This window comes from Somniosus microcephalus, chromosome 20 (genome assembly GCF_052327205.1).
Source record: "Somniosus microcephalus isolate GS21.2 chromosome 20, FLI_Smic_1.0, whole genome shotgun sequence".
In the NCBI taxonomy this organism is placed as follows: domain Eukaryota; kingdom Metazoa; phylum Chordata; class Chondrichthyes; order Squaliformes; family Somniosidae; genus Somniosus; species Somniosus microcephalus.
Window position 1 is genome coordinate 15403841 of NC_141006.1, and position 14134 is coordinate 15417974.

At 44.1% G+C, this 14134-nt stretch overlaps 1 protein-coding gene across 10 annotated transcripts in view; it reads right to left on the reverse strand.

Moving 5' to 3' along the window:
• LOC147103064 (adhesion G protein-coupled receptor B2-like) overlaps positions 1-14134 on the reverse strand; it is a 1231153-nt gene that overhangs the window by 441310 nt on the left and 775709 nt on the right. For all 10 annotated transcript variants that reach the window (XR_015072890.1, XM_085962346.1, XM_085962351.1 and 7 more), the window contains 2 exons: positions 11397-11499; positions 2191-2234 (listed from right to left, as the gene is read on the reverse strand). Coding sequence is in view for 9 of the 10 variants with exons in the window: in XM_085962346.1 (XP_085818472.1) it covers positions 2191-2234; positions 11397-11499 (147 nt within the window). In the remaining variant the exon portion in view is untranslated. The remainder of the gene's footprint in view (positions 1-2190; positions 2235-11396; positions 11500-14134) is intronic.

The window sequence follows — 14134 nt, forward strand, 5'->3', positions numbered from 1 at the left end:
TGAATTTTGCCGGCGCTCAGAGTGTGGGTTTGGAGGCGGGTCCGCTGTCAAAATCACAAAGATTGACAGCGGGTCGGTATCCCGCTGTAAACCCACCTCCTTGACAGTTTCATAGAAACATAGAAGATAGGAGCAGGAGTAGGCCATTCTCCAAATCATCCAAATTCAGTACCCTGTCCCTGCTTTCTCCCCATACCCCTTGATCCCTTTAGCCTTAAGAAATATATCAACTCCTTCTTGAATATTGTCGGGTCTGTCATCTCTGAACAGACCCGACACCAAGTGGCAGGTCAGCCAGTTTAGATAGTTAAAAGCTTTAAAATGTAGTTAAGAACCATTTTCCCATGTACTTACCATTTTCTCAGGTTTTCAACGAGGTTCCTGGAGAGCGGCTATCACGGCAGGTAAGTATGTTGGGTTCTCAATGACTGTGGATTGCTGTGAATAGGTGAAAGCTGCAAAAGTGGTCCAAAGCCTACCATTTCACAGCTGGTCACTTCCCAATCTTAGAAGCTGGAGTATTAATGATTTGGAACCCACTTTTGAGCTTTATGCACTTTGAAGTGTTTGGAGCAATCTCTCTATCCACTGTCACCTCCTTGGAACAACCTATCTCAACATTGACAGTTTACTTCTGTCATCTCAACCTCACCTGCCAACTATTCCATCACCATTGGTGTCCTTGAAAAAATCTCACCTTGGTCCTCAGAATCCCAACACGATCAGCCCCAGCACCAACATCACCAGGCACACCAGCAGCACCAACATCTACACCAACTGTCTCTGCAATCAACTGATGCTGCACAGGACACAGGGGATGTGATGAGTGGCACAGGAGGATGAGGTTGAGTGTGGCTTTGCAGTAATGTTTTGTGATCTACTGAGATCATTGAAAGGTTTGCACCACTACAGCCTGGTCCTCCTGACAACATCCCTGCTTGTGGCCTCCTGTGCAATGTGCAACCAGGCTGCGTTGGTGTCCTGGGGAAGTCTCTACCACCCAATGGAAAGGAAAAGGACATCCCTACGTGCTGTGGCTCCCTCCATAAGCATATGGAGGGAGTCATGGGAGAGCCTGGGTGCAGCCCTGCACCTCTGTGCAGTCATTGTCAGTGTTTGCAGCAGCTCAATGCTGTAGAACACTGACAGCACAACTGTCAAAATGAATGTGGACATGGCCCCTTTAAGGAAACTGGCTGATGGCGCATGATCAGATGACACATCATCAGATGACGTCATCAGACCCACATCCTTTTAATTGGCTGGGAACCTCGCAGAGTGGTCTTAACAAGACCAATCAGGGCAAAATCACTTGGAGGAGGCGGGATGAAGACGGGTGCGGAGTTTGAGGCCACCATCGACCCCGGCTGCACCAGACTTGTCACCGCTGGCGCAATTGCGTCCCAGCTGTGCAGAAGAGGACTGTTCAGAATGAGCCTTACCAGTCATATTATCAGGCACACTGCAGCAACGAAGTGTGAGAAAAATTGGGAACATGATCCTATTAATATGTTAATTGATCTCATTCACTGTCGTCCCACTCAAGGCAACAATGGGGCATCTAAAAAATCCATCCAGGAAAAAAAGAGACAAGAAGACAACAGCAATCAAGCTTGGAGGGAGACTTCAGGGGAGGGAGCTCATGGGAGCCAGGCTGGGGAGGGGACAGCACAGAGGAGATCTAAAGGGTTCAAACTTGGAAAAAGGCAACAGCAAGTGAGGGATCTAAATTGATCAAGCAATGGGAGAAGGAGGGAGCAAAAGAGGGATTTAAAGGGATCAAAACTGGGGAGAGGGAGACAGCAAGGGAGGGAGCTAAAGGAAATAAGCCTGGGGAGCTGACTGGAGGTAAAGGAATCCTGGCTAGGAGAAGGAGGAACAGACGGGGAGGGACCTTGGAATAAGAAAATGAAAGAGAATGATAATTTGAAACAGGTTGTGCACAGGATCTTGGGAATAATTTCAAATCTTGTTCATTCGTATCCTCATAACCTGTGAAGTACAGCCACTCAGTAGCAATCCGAATAGCAACCTGTCAGTAACGATTCATAATAGCAATCAACTAGTATAGGCGCCTCTTCATGAGTATTTTATGCAGAATCTCATGCTTAACAAAGCTAAATGAGTGCGATAAACATGTGTATGCTGTGTATGAGAGGTGATAGCAAAGTTATTATTATTGGCACTTACATTTTGGAATCGTCCCAAACAACACAGTGTGGGTCAGATGTTCCCTGTAATAATAAGAATTAATATTTATATATAGCAAATACATATCACTCATGTAACAAAATAGTATATATGTAGGATAAGGGACATGGCAGAAAGTTAGAAGCCTGGAATAAAAACAAGTGATTCTGATGGTTTCATGAATTGCAAAAGTACAGCTAGAACAATTCATGAATGTCAGCACAGCCCTGACATTAAATTACAATGTTTAACTATATTCTCTGCTTCTTTATCTAATTTAAATTGTATATTTATTGTTTTGTTTTTGTCAAGATGAGAGATGTCAGTGTTCAAAAATGGAACATTTTTCAATTTTTGCATCTAGTGTACAACACAAACTGGATGTAAGGTAAAGCTCATACTAAAGTGTCCCAACAATGTGCCCCAAAACAGCATCTGCAACCACACCAGTATGGTATTTCTACTTACCACAGCAACCATCCTTGTGGCCCCCTAAAGTGAGATTTAATATAAATTTTTCACATATAATAGACATCAATGTAAGAATGTAGGAAGGAACATAGAAACAGAAGGAGGCCATTCAGTCCTTTGAGTCTGTTCCGCCATTAAATTAGATCATGGCGAATCTGTAACTGTTTAAATGTGGGCTATGGACTCCACCCAACAAATTCATTTCACTTAGGAACCCTGCAGCTGTCCGAGAAACGAGGTTTTCATGCTTTTAGTGTGGGCTGCATTCAAACCAAGTCTTCAGAGATAAAAGGGGAGATTTTCCACTTCTAATGCACGTACATTCATAGGCTGTGGGTGACAATCTCCCAATATGCGCTACCGGTGTGTGCAAGGAGTGTAAAGTGGAGAATCTTCCCTAGTTTCGGTCTACACTGTCACATTTTTAAAATTATATATCATATACCAACTGCACGCATAACAACACAGAAAAGAAGCAGAAGCTTCAAAAATGAGTTAAACTGTCTGTACAGCAATGCACACAGTGTCTGTAATAAAACAGGGGAGCTGGAGGCAATCATACGTTACGAGGAACCAGACATAGTAGGGATTACTGAGACATGGCTACAGAAAAATCAAGACTGGCAATTAAACATTGCAGGGTATAACATATTTAGAAAAGATAGGGAGGGAACAAGGGGACGTGAAGTAGCTGTACTTATTAGGGATAACATAATGGCAGTAGAAAAAAGTGACACAGATATATTAAATAAATTAATCAAACTCAAAGAGGATAAAACCCCTGGTCCGGATGGATTGCATCCACGCATTTTAAAAGAATCAAGGGAAGAGATAGCAGAGGCATTACTATGCATTTTTAATCATTTGTTAGAAAAAGATATAGAGGACTGGCGGATAGCTAATGTAATACTGATATTTAAGAAGGGGGATATGTCCAGGGAATTATAGACCAGTCAGCTTAACATCGGTGATAAGAAAAATAATGGAATCCCTACTAAAGGAGAAAATAGAACATCTAGAAACCAAAAATATAATAATGAATAATCAACATGGATTTCAAAAGGGAAAGTCTTGCTTGACCAACCTTATTGAATTTTTTGAAGAGGTAACAGTGAGAGTAGACAATGGTAATGCAGTAGATGTAATTTATCTGGATTTTCAAAAGGCCTTTGATAAGGTACCCCATAATAGACTGATGAACAAGGTCAGAGAATGCGGAGTCAGGGGACAAGTAGCAGAATGGATTGCTAGCTGGCTTCAGGACAGAAAGCAGAGAGTAGGAGTAAAGGGTAGCTATTCACAGTGGCAGAAAGTGGGTAGTGGTGTTCCACAAGGATCAGTGCTGGGACCGCTTCTGTTCACAATTTACATTAACAATTTAAACTTAGGAATCGAAAACACAATTTCTAAATTTGCAGATGACACCAAATTGGGGGGATATAGTCAATAGTGAGGAGTACTGCAACAAGTTACAGGAGGACATTAATAAACTTGCAGAATGGGCATATAATTGGCAAATGAAGTTCAAAACATAAATATGAGATATTACATTTTGGTAGGAAGAATAGGGAGCTTACTTATCACTTGGAGGGTGCGAGTCTAGGTGGGGTAGAGGAACAAAGGGATCTAGGAGTACAAATACACAAATCACTAAAAGTTGTGACACAGGTTAGCAAGGCCATAAAAAGTGCAAACCAAGCACTAGGATTTGTTTCTAGAGGGATAGAATTAAAAAGTAGGGAAGTTATGCTAAACCTGCATCGAACCTTGGTTAGACCACACTTGGAGTACTGCGTACAGTTCTGGTCGCCATCTTATAAAAAGGATATAGAGGCACTGGAGAAGGTGCAGAGAAGATTTACAAGGATGATACCAGAAATGAGAGGGTATACATATCAGGAAAGGATGAACAGGCTGGGGCTCTTTTCATCTTGAATAAAGAAGGCTGAGGGGTGACCTAATAGAGGTCTTCAAAATTATGAAAAATTTTGATAAAGTGGATACAGAGAGAATGTTTCCACTTGTGGGGAAGAGCATAACTAGAGGCCATCAAGATAGTCACCAAGAGATCCAATAGGGAATTCAGAAGAAACTTATTTACCCAGAGAGTGGTGAGAATGTGGAACTGGCTACCACAGGGAGTGGTTGAAGCAAATAGTACAGATGCATTTAAGGGGAGGCTAGACAAGCATATGAGGGAAAAGGGAAGAGAGGGTTATGTTGATAGATTTAGATGAGGAAAGATGGGAGGAGACTCGTGTGGAGCATAAACACTGCCATGGGCTGGCTGGGCCGAATGGCCTGTTTCTGTGCTGTATATCCTATGTAAAAAAAAACATTAACTGAAAAATAACCCTGAATATAAGCCTATGGCACGTAGTTACACTGAAAGTGCAGTGGGCATATACTTATCAGTCCTTAAGCTTCAGGTATACCCAACATTCCTCACTAGTACATGTTAAGTATGTGTATTGTATTGAACAATTAACACAAAGACTTAAACGTATAACTCAAACAGGTCTTTACTGGTTGGAGGTAGGGACTATACATAGGTCTTTACTTCATGCCCACAGGCGGGAACTGAGGGGGATCAGTACCCACAGTACTATTTATACCCCTATGGCCAGGAGTGGTACTGCGTATCACTACGCCCAACAAGTAGTGCAGTCCTGTCCATAGGTTCAAAGTAGCACACATATTACATACACAACATTCCTCCCTTCCTAGCTTTACAGTCATCTCCCCATTTAACATAACGTAATAACATATATACATATATAACTTCAGGTTTACATAACAGAATAACATAGATACATAGATAACTTCATGTCAAAACAGATCACAGATTCAGTCTCTGCGGAAAACAGTTCACAGATTCAATCTCTGTGGTGGAGTCGGTTCACGTTGCTGGAGTGACTCATTCAATAGTCCTTCCATGGATTTAACAGTTTGAACTTCCGAACTGAATTGGCTCCGTTCGGAGGGACCACGTGTGTGATCTGGTAGAGGTAATAATGGTTCAGATGGGTCATCTTCTGTTTCGACTTTTCCTTTTCTGCTTCTTGGAGACTCTCTGGGCTCCACTGTCAGCTGCCAGCTGCATGCGCAGTTCCTCCTTCTCTCCCTCCTTTTTCCGTAGTAGTGCCACCTTCTCCCGATGTTCCGTAGACTTTCGGTGCTCCTCCATGATTTCTGTATGGTGGGAGTCGAAGTTACAAGTTGGGCAGGACAGGACATAGTAATATTCGGTGTCGTCCTGATCTAGGCCAGCGAGAGGGTCTTCTATTTCCTCCATACCCAGCTGGGCGTTAGCCAGCTTTTGTTCCAAGTCCAGACATCTTTCCTGAAGAGACTTCTTCATGCGTACCTCTTCATCCAGCTTTTTCTGGGCTTTCAGCAAGTCGTTTACTAATGACCTCATTTGAGATTTTACTACTTCAACTTCTTTTGGAGATTGATTGATCGGACTATTCAATCCCTCTACCGGAGCAGCTGTTTCAGCGGTCTGTTGTTCTACGTTGACGTGAGTCAGCGTACTTTTGGCATCCAAGGGCTGCTCTGTTGCAGTCATCTCAGTCTGTGTTGCCACCTCAGCTCTTCCAATAACCTTTGAGAGCTCCGAACCCCTTTCCTTTGAATATTGAAGTTCGTGTTCAAGTTTTTCCCATTTCAGAGTCCTGTCCTTCAGCATATGCAGGAGTTGGCTGACCGTTAACTCCTCTGACATCAGACGTTTTGTGTGCTCCTGCTCCATTTTCTCCATCAGCTGCTTCTGTTGTCTTTCCAGATTCTCCAACTCTATATCAAAGAACTCTTTCGTTGCATTCAACTCTTGCTCACAACGGCGAAGCATTTGTTCTAATTGCTGTTGTAGTTTGAAATGGAGTTGAGTTCGAGCCCGGTGTCCCTCAGAAATGGGCACATCAGTAGACTTGCCAGACTCAGAATCCACAGTTAAACTATGTTGTTGTTGCTCAGTGGAATTCTGTGCTGAAACTTTGTCTTTTGCACCTGAGTTGGGCTTACCATCATCCGTTCCAGAGTCTGGGCCGACTATCTTCACCGAGTTCTCACTCGTTATTGTTTGTAGGAAATGCCAGTCCATATTCATTTTCCTAATCCACTCCCGTCCTAGTAGTGGAGAACCTCCTTCAGATATCACATATAAGTCCATTATTTGACTGTCTTCGCCCTTGTGGACCACTGCAACCTCTATTTTCCCGATGGGGTACACTCTTTGCCCCGTGTATGTTTTCAATATAATCCCCGTATCCTGTAGGGGAATATGTTGGAATAACTTTCCGTAATCTTTCTTATTTATGACCGTCAATGCCGATCCAGTGTCCAATTCCAGTTTTACTTGGACTCCTTCTATCTGAAGAGTGACCCAAATTGTCTGGAGGTCTGCACCCTTACCAGCGTTGAGTACTCTTAAGCTAGCCAGTTCATTACTGCTAGCGTCTGAATCGGACTCCTGTTCGGTCACCTTGTGTACCTTTGCGTATTTTCCTTGCGGTGACTTCTTGTTGCTGGTCTTCTTCCCTGACCTGCATACTCTAGCTATATGTCCAAGCCTACCACAAGTTCTACATTCTTGGTTTTTAAACCAACACTGGTTCTGATCATGCGTTGTCTTTCCACAACGATAACATTTGCCAGAACTCACACCCAATTTGTGTGCACTGAGCTCCGGTGACCGTAGCTGCATTACTGCCGTGCCTCTCGCTGCGGCTTCGTGTGCTGCTGCCATAGTGACCGCCTTCTCAAGCGTCAGCTCATTCTCCTCGAGCAGTCGCTTTTGTGTATCCTGTTTAAATAAACCACACACAAATTTGTCTCGAAGTGCCTCTGTCAGTCCCGTTCCAAACTGGCAATATTTCGCTAATTTACGCAATTCCAGCAAATAATCAGCATTGCTTTCATGCTGTAGCTGCCTTCTGTCGTAAAATTTAAATCGTTCCGCTAGCATCAGCGGCGTGGGGTTTAGATGATCTTTCAGGACAGTAACAATCTCATCGAACGTCTTATCCGCCGGTTCATCTGGTGATAACAGGTGTTTCAATTGCCCGTATGTCTTCGCACCCATTAAATTTAATAATGTTAGAGCTTTATCTTGGTCACGAATTTTATTGGCCTTACAATAATTTTTTACTCTTTCAACATATATGGCCCAATCTTCGAGGTCACTATCAAAGGTGCTAATATTCCCGTGTTTAGGCATTGTAGATTTGCAATTTCTCAGATTTTATTTTGTTTACTTGTTATCAAAGATGGCGGCTTCCCGCTCTTGCCGTCGTCCTCCGCCCACAAAATGGCGGTTTTCCCGCGCTTGGCGGTCTTCACCCGTCCCCCGACGCCGTCTCCCTTCAGCCCCCGAGTGCGGCCCTTATCTTTGGTTCCGATCGCCCGAGTGCGGCCCTTATCTTTGGTCCCGATCGCTGGCCCGCGCTGCGCCTCGCACTTGAAGCGGCTCCCGGCCTCTGGCTTACCCGCTCGCGCGTTTCACCGCGGCTCTTATCAGGGATTGCGATCGCCCTTATCTTCTCCAACTTCCCCAGCCCTGTCTTTGCAGCCAACACTGCACGGCTTACCCCACCACCTAGGTTGAACAAGGAAACTGCAGAAAGACTTCTGTCAGTCGCTGGAAGCTGTCAGGATGGCTGCTGCATTCCAGTGCTCAGTCGCTGATGGAGGCTTCAGAGTCCTAAAGCCTGTCGCTTCTAGTGGGGTGGTGATGTTTGAAACCTCTCTTCAACTGCCGCAGGGTAAGAACCTGACTCGTCGCCAGTGTTAAGTATGTGTATTGTATTGAACAATTAACACAAAGACTTAAACGTATAACTCAAACAGGTCTTTACTGGTTGGAGGTAGGGACTATACATAGGTCTTTACTTCATGCCCACAGGCGGGAACTGAGGGGGATCAGTACCCACAGTACTATTTATACCCCTATGGCCAGGAGTGGTACTGCGTATCACTACGCCCAACAAGTCGTGCAGTCCTGTCCATAGGTTCAAAGTAGCACACATATTACATACACAACAGTACAGTGGAAGATTGCGGCAAAAAAGCATTGATTTTCCTTCAGTTCTTGAAGAGCGATTTAGGTTATTGTGGATGTGTACTAGCACACATTGCTGCTAAATCTGATTGTTAAGTTGCAGTTGTTGAAATGACACAAAGACCTTTTTCTTCCCCCTCCCCAGTTAATGCTGTCATTTTTCTCTCATTTCCTTCAGTTTTTTTCCCCCACCAATTCCATGATGGCTCCCGCCTCCCCACTCAGATCATATATTTTCCCTTTCCTCTGTTTGTTCACAGCAGCACTCTTCTACTCCAGTTTATGCTGACATTCTTCTTCTCCCTCCACCCTCAGCTCACTTTAGCTCTTTACTTACAACCCTTATCTACAGGTCATGTTAGCACTCTCCTTCCTCCCTTCCAATCACACAGGCACAATTCTCGTCCCCTTCACTGCAATCACCAGCTCCTACATGTTGATGCTGCTACCGCTCCAAGGGATGAAATTCTGTTGCTCACTGTGGGTGGGAATTTTTTATCTTACAATACCATTGTAATAATTCCTACCCACAGTGTGGAGTCGAGTCCCATTCCCCAGAGAAGCAGCATCAGGTAGGAGCCAGCAGTACTGAGTTTCACCTGTGAACACAGACATACAAGCACTGATTCCAAAAATTCTCATTGTGTGAAACACAATGGTCATCATGTATGTAACAGTCATTGTATTGCTTACTTTTTTAACACATAGCTTGATAAAAGGAGCTTTCTTTAAATACATTGGCCCAGAAATTCCGATCGCAGGCCTCCCGCGGGCGGAGGGCTGTGATTTGGAAAAATCTGCGCGTGGACCGAGGGCTCTCGGGAGGTGCAGAGTTCCTTACCTGGGCCTCTCCAAACTGCTGGTGCACAGGGCCCACGTATCCCAGAGGCGCAGGTAGTTCACATCGTCCCTGGGATCTCGTGATCCATGTGGAGCCAATCAGAGAAGGGAATCTCCATTCATAGATTTGACAGGAAGACCTGTCAAATATATGAATAGAGATCACCCCCATAACATAGTAAAACTACATTTTTTTTTAAATCACATTTTTAAAATGACTTGAAATTACATAAATTAACTATTTTAAACAAAAATGTGAATTTTTGATAAAAATAATTAAAGTTTTTGACAGGGCTAAAAATAAACTTACCTTTCTTTAAAGTATTTTTAAATGATAAATCAGTGGAATTAAAAAAAAAAAAACTTTTTTCAACTCTTATCCTGGTAAAAGCAGGCCTCCAAAAACAGAACTCTCCACCCGCAGAGGCCCTGCTCCAGCACCGCCGGAGGATCTGACAAGAGCTTTCTTGACAGATCGGAAATGCCGGTTTCCAGCGCATGCGCAGTGCATGCCTGAATCCGGCATTTCCAATGTCCCTACGGGTGAGTACACAGCGCTTACACACCCGTAGATATCAGAATTTCTGCCCCATTAATTTCTTTGCTGTACAGTCACAGTCATGAACTGGTTCACTTCCAATATTATGGGTGTGTCTGACATCACATCACAAGATTTGAACAGCCATTACCATATTGAGGATTATTGGGTTAAATTCAGTTTCTGAAATAGGTAATTCTGAAACCGTTTTCACCCAATTTTCTCCTCTCCAAAGTGATTGTACTGGAGTGCATGTGCTCTGCTAGCCTTCCAGTTCATCGCCCAGGTGTACATTCTTCATGACAGTGAGTGTTGGCAGGCTATTCGATAATGGGGACGCATGATAGTGGAACCCAGTTCTGTCCTCACCCAACATACACACGAGTACTTCTTGACAATAGACAAGACTGCAAAGCCTGGCTGGTTTTCCCATTTCCCCTGATGGGTGCTTAAGGCAATTGTAGCCCCTGCTGCTGCTCTAATAATGTCAGCATAGAGCTTGGACCCCTCTGCTTGCTGTCCTGCTGTATAGGATGGATGCAATGTTAGGTCACCCACTACGATTAGCAGCACTTTTGTGCTGCTAATGTTTTATGGCAGCACCAACAGAGTTACAAATGCATGAAACCATCCAATGTAGAAATAAGTTGAGCCTGTCCTGCAAACTGAAGCTAATAAACCATTGGATTAATTCATTGCACAATTTTCCTGTGCTTGAGACTCACCCTTGGGTGCATAACATTTAATTTTTAAATGTTAATAATAGGACTGTTTTAACATTCACTTTAATTAAAACATGATTAATACTATTCCTTTAGTTAATGGTTCTAAAGGTTCTTTTAAATCACTTTTTACAGGGAGTGAATTCACAGAATCACAGAAACCCCACAGTGCAGATAGAGGCCATTTCGGCCCATCGAGCCTGCACCGACACATATCCCACCCAATCCCCGTAACCCCTACACCAACACATATCCCACCCTATCCCCGTAACCCCACGTATTTAATCCCCCTAACACTAAGGGTCAATTTATCATAGTCAATCAACCTAACTCGCACATCTTTGGACTGTGGGAGGAAACCGGAGCACCCGGAGGAAACCCACGCAAACACGGGGAGAATGTGCAAACTCCACACAGACAGTCGCCCGAGGCCAGATTCGAACCCGGGTCCCTGGCGCTGTGAGGCAACAGTGCTAACCACTATGCCACCGTGCTGCCCAATTGTGGTTGAGTTTGTGAGGTCAGTAATAATGTAGATCCAAATGCGGCTGAATGTGATAATAAAATTACTTACGTTAATAAGATGAGACAGCTCTACAACAACTATTGGTTCTGAGGCCTTGGGCTGTGGTCTGACTGTTACAGCCAGTACTTTGGAATTTATTGCCATTGACTTTCTGGAAAAGAGATATATTTAACATGTGTAAATTCACAAAAAGTGGTAAACAAACTTCAGATACTGTCGGGATAAGGCCTAATGTAACCACATACAGATTATATTTCAGATAAGAAACATAACACATCTGCTGGTTTAGGAAAAAGTGAACAACCTAATTCATTCAAGATTCCAGCTTACTGATGGTTTATTTTATGGAAATCTAACTAGTCTAATTATTCATATTACACATTGACTGATTTTATGAGGTTATTTAAGTTACTTCTTTTAAAAAATAGAGACAGGTTAACAGCTTTATTCCGTGGGATTTGCCAAGGTGGAAGGTTGCTGTGCATTCTGTGATACGCAGGTCCTGCCTGAGATTTTGGGATTTTAAATGTAGTAAAGCAGAGCCACAGGCTTGCTCCAAGCTTCTTTGGGACGTATTGGCTGGCATGCTCAATCAAGCCACATGGGACATACAGTAGGAGCTTCAATTCACTTAAAGGCATCCAATTCACTTACACACATCCAATTCACTTAAAGGCACCCAATTCACTTACACGAATCCAATTCACTTACACATGTTGAATTAACTTACACGCATCCAATTCACCTAGATGCATAAAATTCACTTACACATACCAATGCACTGAAGTCACTGCAGTGCATCCGCAAGGCTGAGAGTTACGTGGATAGCACATTTCTAGAGGTGGTCACCCCGCAGCTTAAAAGTATGCAGGCAGAGAGGGAATGGGTGACTGCCAGACAGAAGAGGAGGACCAGGCAGGTAGTGCAGGATTCCCCGGAGTGCATCTCACTCTCCAACCAGTATTCTGTTCTGAGTACTGGTGGGGGCGATGGTTCCTCTGGGGAGTGCAGCCAGAGTCAAGTCCACGGCACTACAGGTGGCTCAGCTGCACAAGGGGTGGGGGAAAAAGAGTGGAAGAGTGATAGTGGTAGGGGATTCGATAGTTAGGGGAGCAGACAAGCGTTTCTGTGGCCATAGACATGACTCCAGGATAGTACGTTGCCTCCCTGGTGCCAGGGTCAAGGATGTCACTGAGCGGCTGCAGGACACTCTGAGGGGGGAGGGTGAACAGCCACAGGTCGTTGTCCATATCGGTACCAACGACATAGGCAGAAAGAGGGATGAGGTCCTACAGGCAGAGTTTAGGGAGCTAGGAGAAAAATTAAAAAGCAGGACCTCAAAGGTAGTAATCCCCGGATTACTCCCGGTGCCACGTGCTAGTGAGTACAGGAATAGGAGGATAGAACAGCTGAATGCGTGGCTGGAGAGATGGTGCAGGAGGGAGGGCTTTAGATTCCTGAGGCATTGGGACCATTTCTGGGGAAGGTGGGGCCTGTACAAGCCGGACTGGTTACACCTCAACAGAGCCGGGACCAATATTCTCATGGGGAGGTTTGTTAGTGCTGTTGGGGAGGGTTTAAACTAGATTGGCAGGGGGATGGGCACCAGCATAAAGGAGTAGAAAAGAGGAATAAGGTGCATAAAAGAGTGAGTGTGTTGGATAGTACTAGAGAAGATAGTACTAGAGGCGGAAGTAGTACCATATTAGATAGGAGCAGACTAAGAAAGACAATGAAAAATTCAAAAATGGGTTTAGAATGCATGTACGTAAACGCACAAAGTGTGGTGAATAAGGTTGGTGAGCTACAAGCACAATTAGCCATGTGGCAATATGATGTTGTGGCAATAACGGAAACGTGGCTTAAAAATGGTGAGGACTGGGAACTTAATATTCAAGGGTACAAGGTGTTCAGAAAAGATAGGGAAGGAAAAAAGGGAGGTAGGGTGGCAGTGTTGATTACGGAAGGCATTGTAGCGTTGGAAAGGAAGGATTTTCTTGAGGGGACAAGGGACAGAATTGATTTGGTTAGAGTTGAGGAGCAAAAAGGGTATGATCACACTATTGGGGGTATTCTATAGGCCTCCAAATAGTGAGAGGGAGATAGAGGAGCAAATCTGCAGGAAAGTCGCAGAGACATGCAAGAGCTATAGAGTGGTGATACTGGGGGACTTTAATTACCCAAATATCGATTGGGATAATGCTAGGGTAAAGGGGGAGGAATTTCTGAAAATTTCAGGAGAATTCAGGAGAATTTCCTTGACCAGTATGTTCCTGGCCCAACTCAGAAGGAGGCATTGCTCGATCTGGTGCTGGGGAATGAGGTGGGCCAGGTCGACCAAGCGTCTGTGGGAGAACACTTGGGTACGAGTGATCATTGTATCATAAGATTTAGATTAGCAATGGAGAGGAGCATGGAACAATCTAGAATGGAATTTCTAAACTGGAATAGGGCTAACTTCAATGGGATGTGAAAGGATCTAACCAGGGTAAAATGGAACCAAAGACTGACAGGAAAAACTGTAATGGAACAATGGGTAATATTTAAGGAGGAGATGTTCCAAGTACAGGCTAGGTACATTCCAACAAGAGGGAAGGGTAAGGGAACCAAAGCAAGGGCTCCTTGGATGACGAGGGAGATAGAGAAGATGATGAAACAAAAAAAGAGGGTGTATGATGCATGTCAGGTGAATTCTGCAAGGGAGAACCAGACCAAATACAATAAGTTGAGAGGGGATGTGAAGATGAAAATAAGATTGGCAAAGAGAGAATATGAGAGTAAAATGG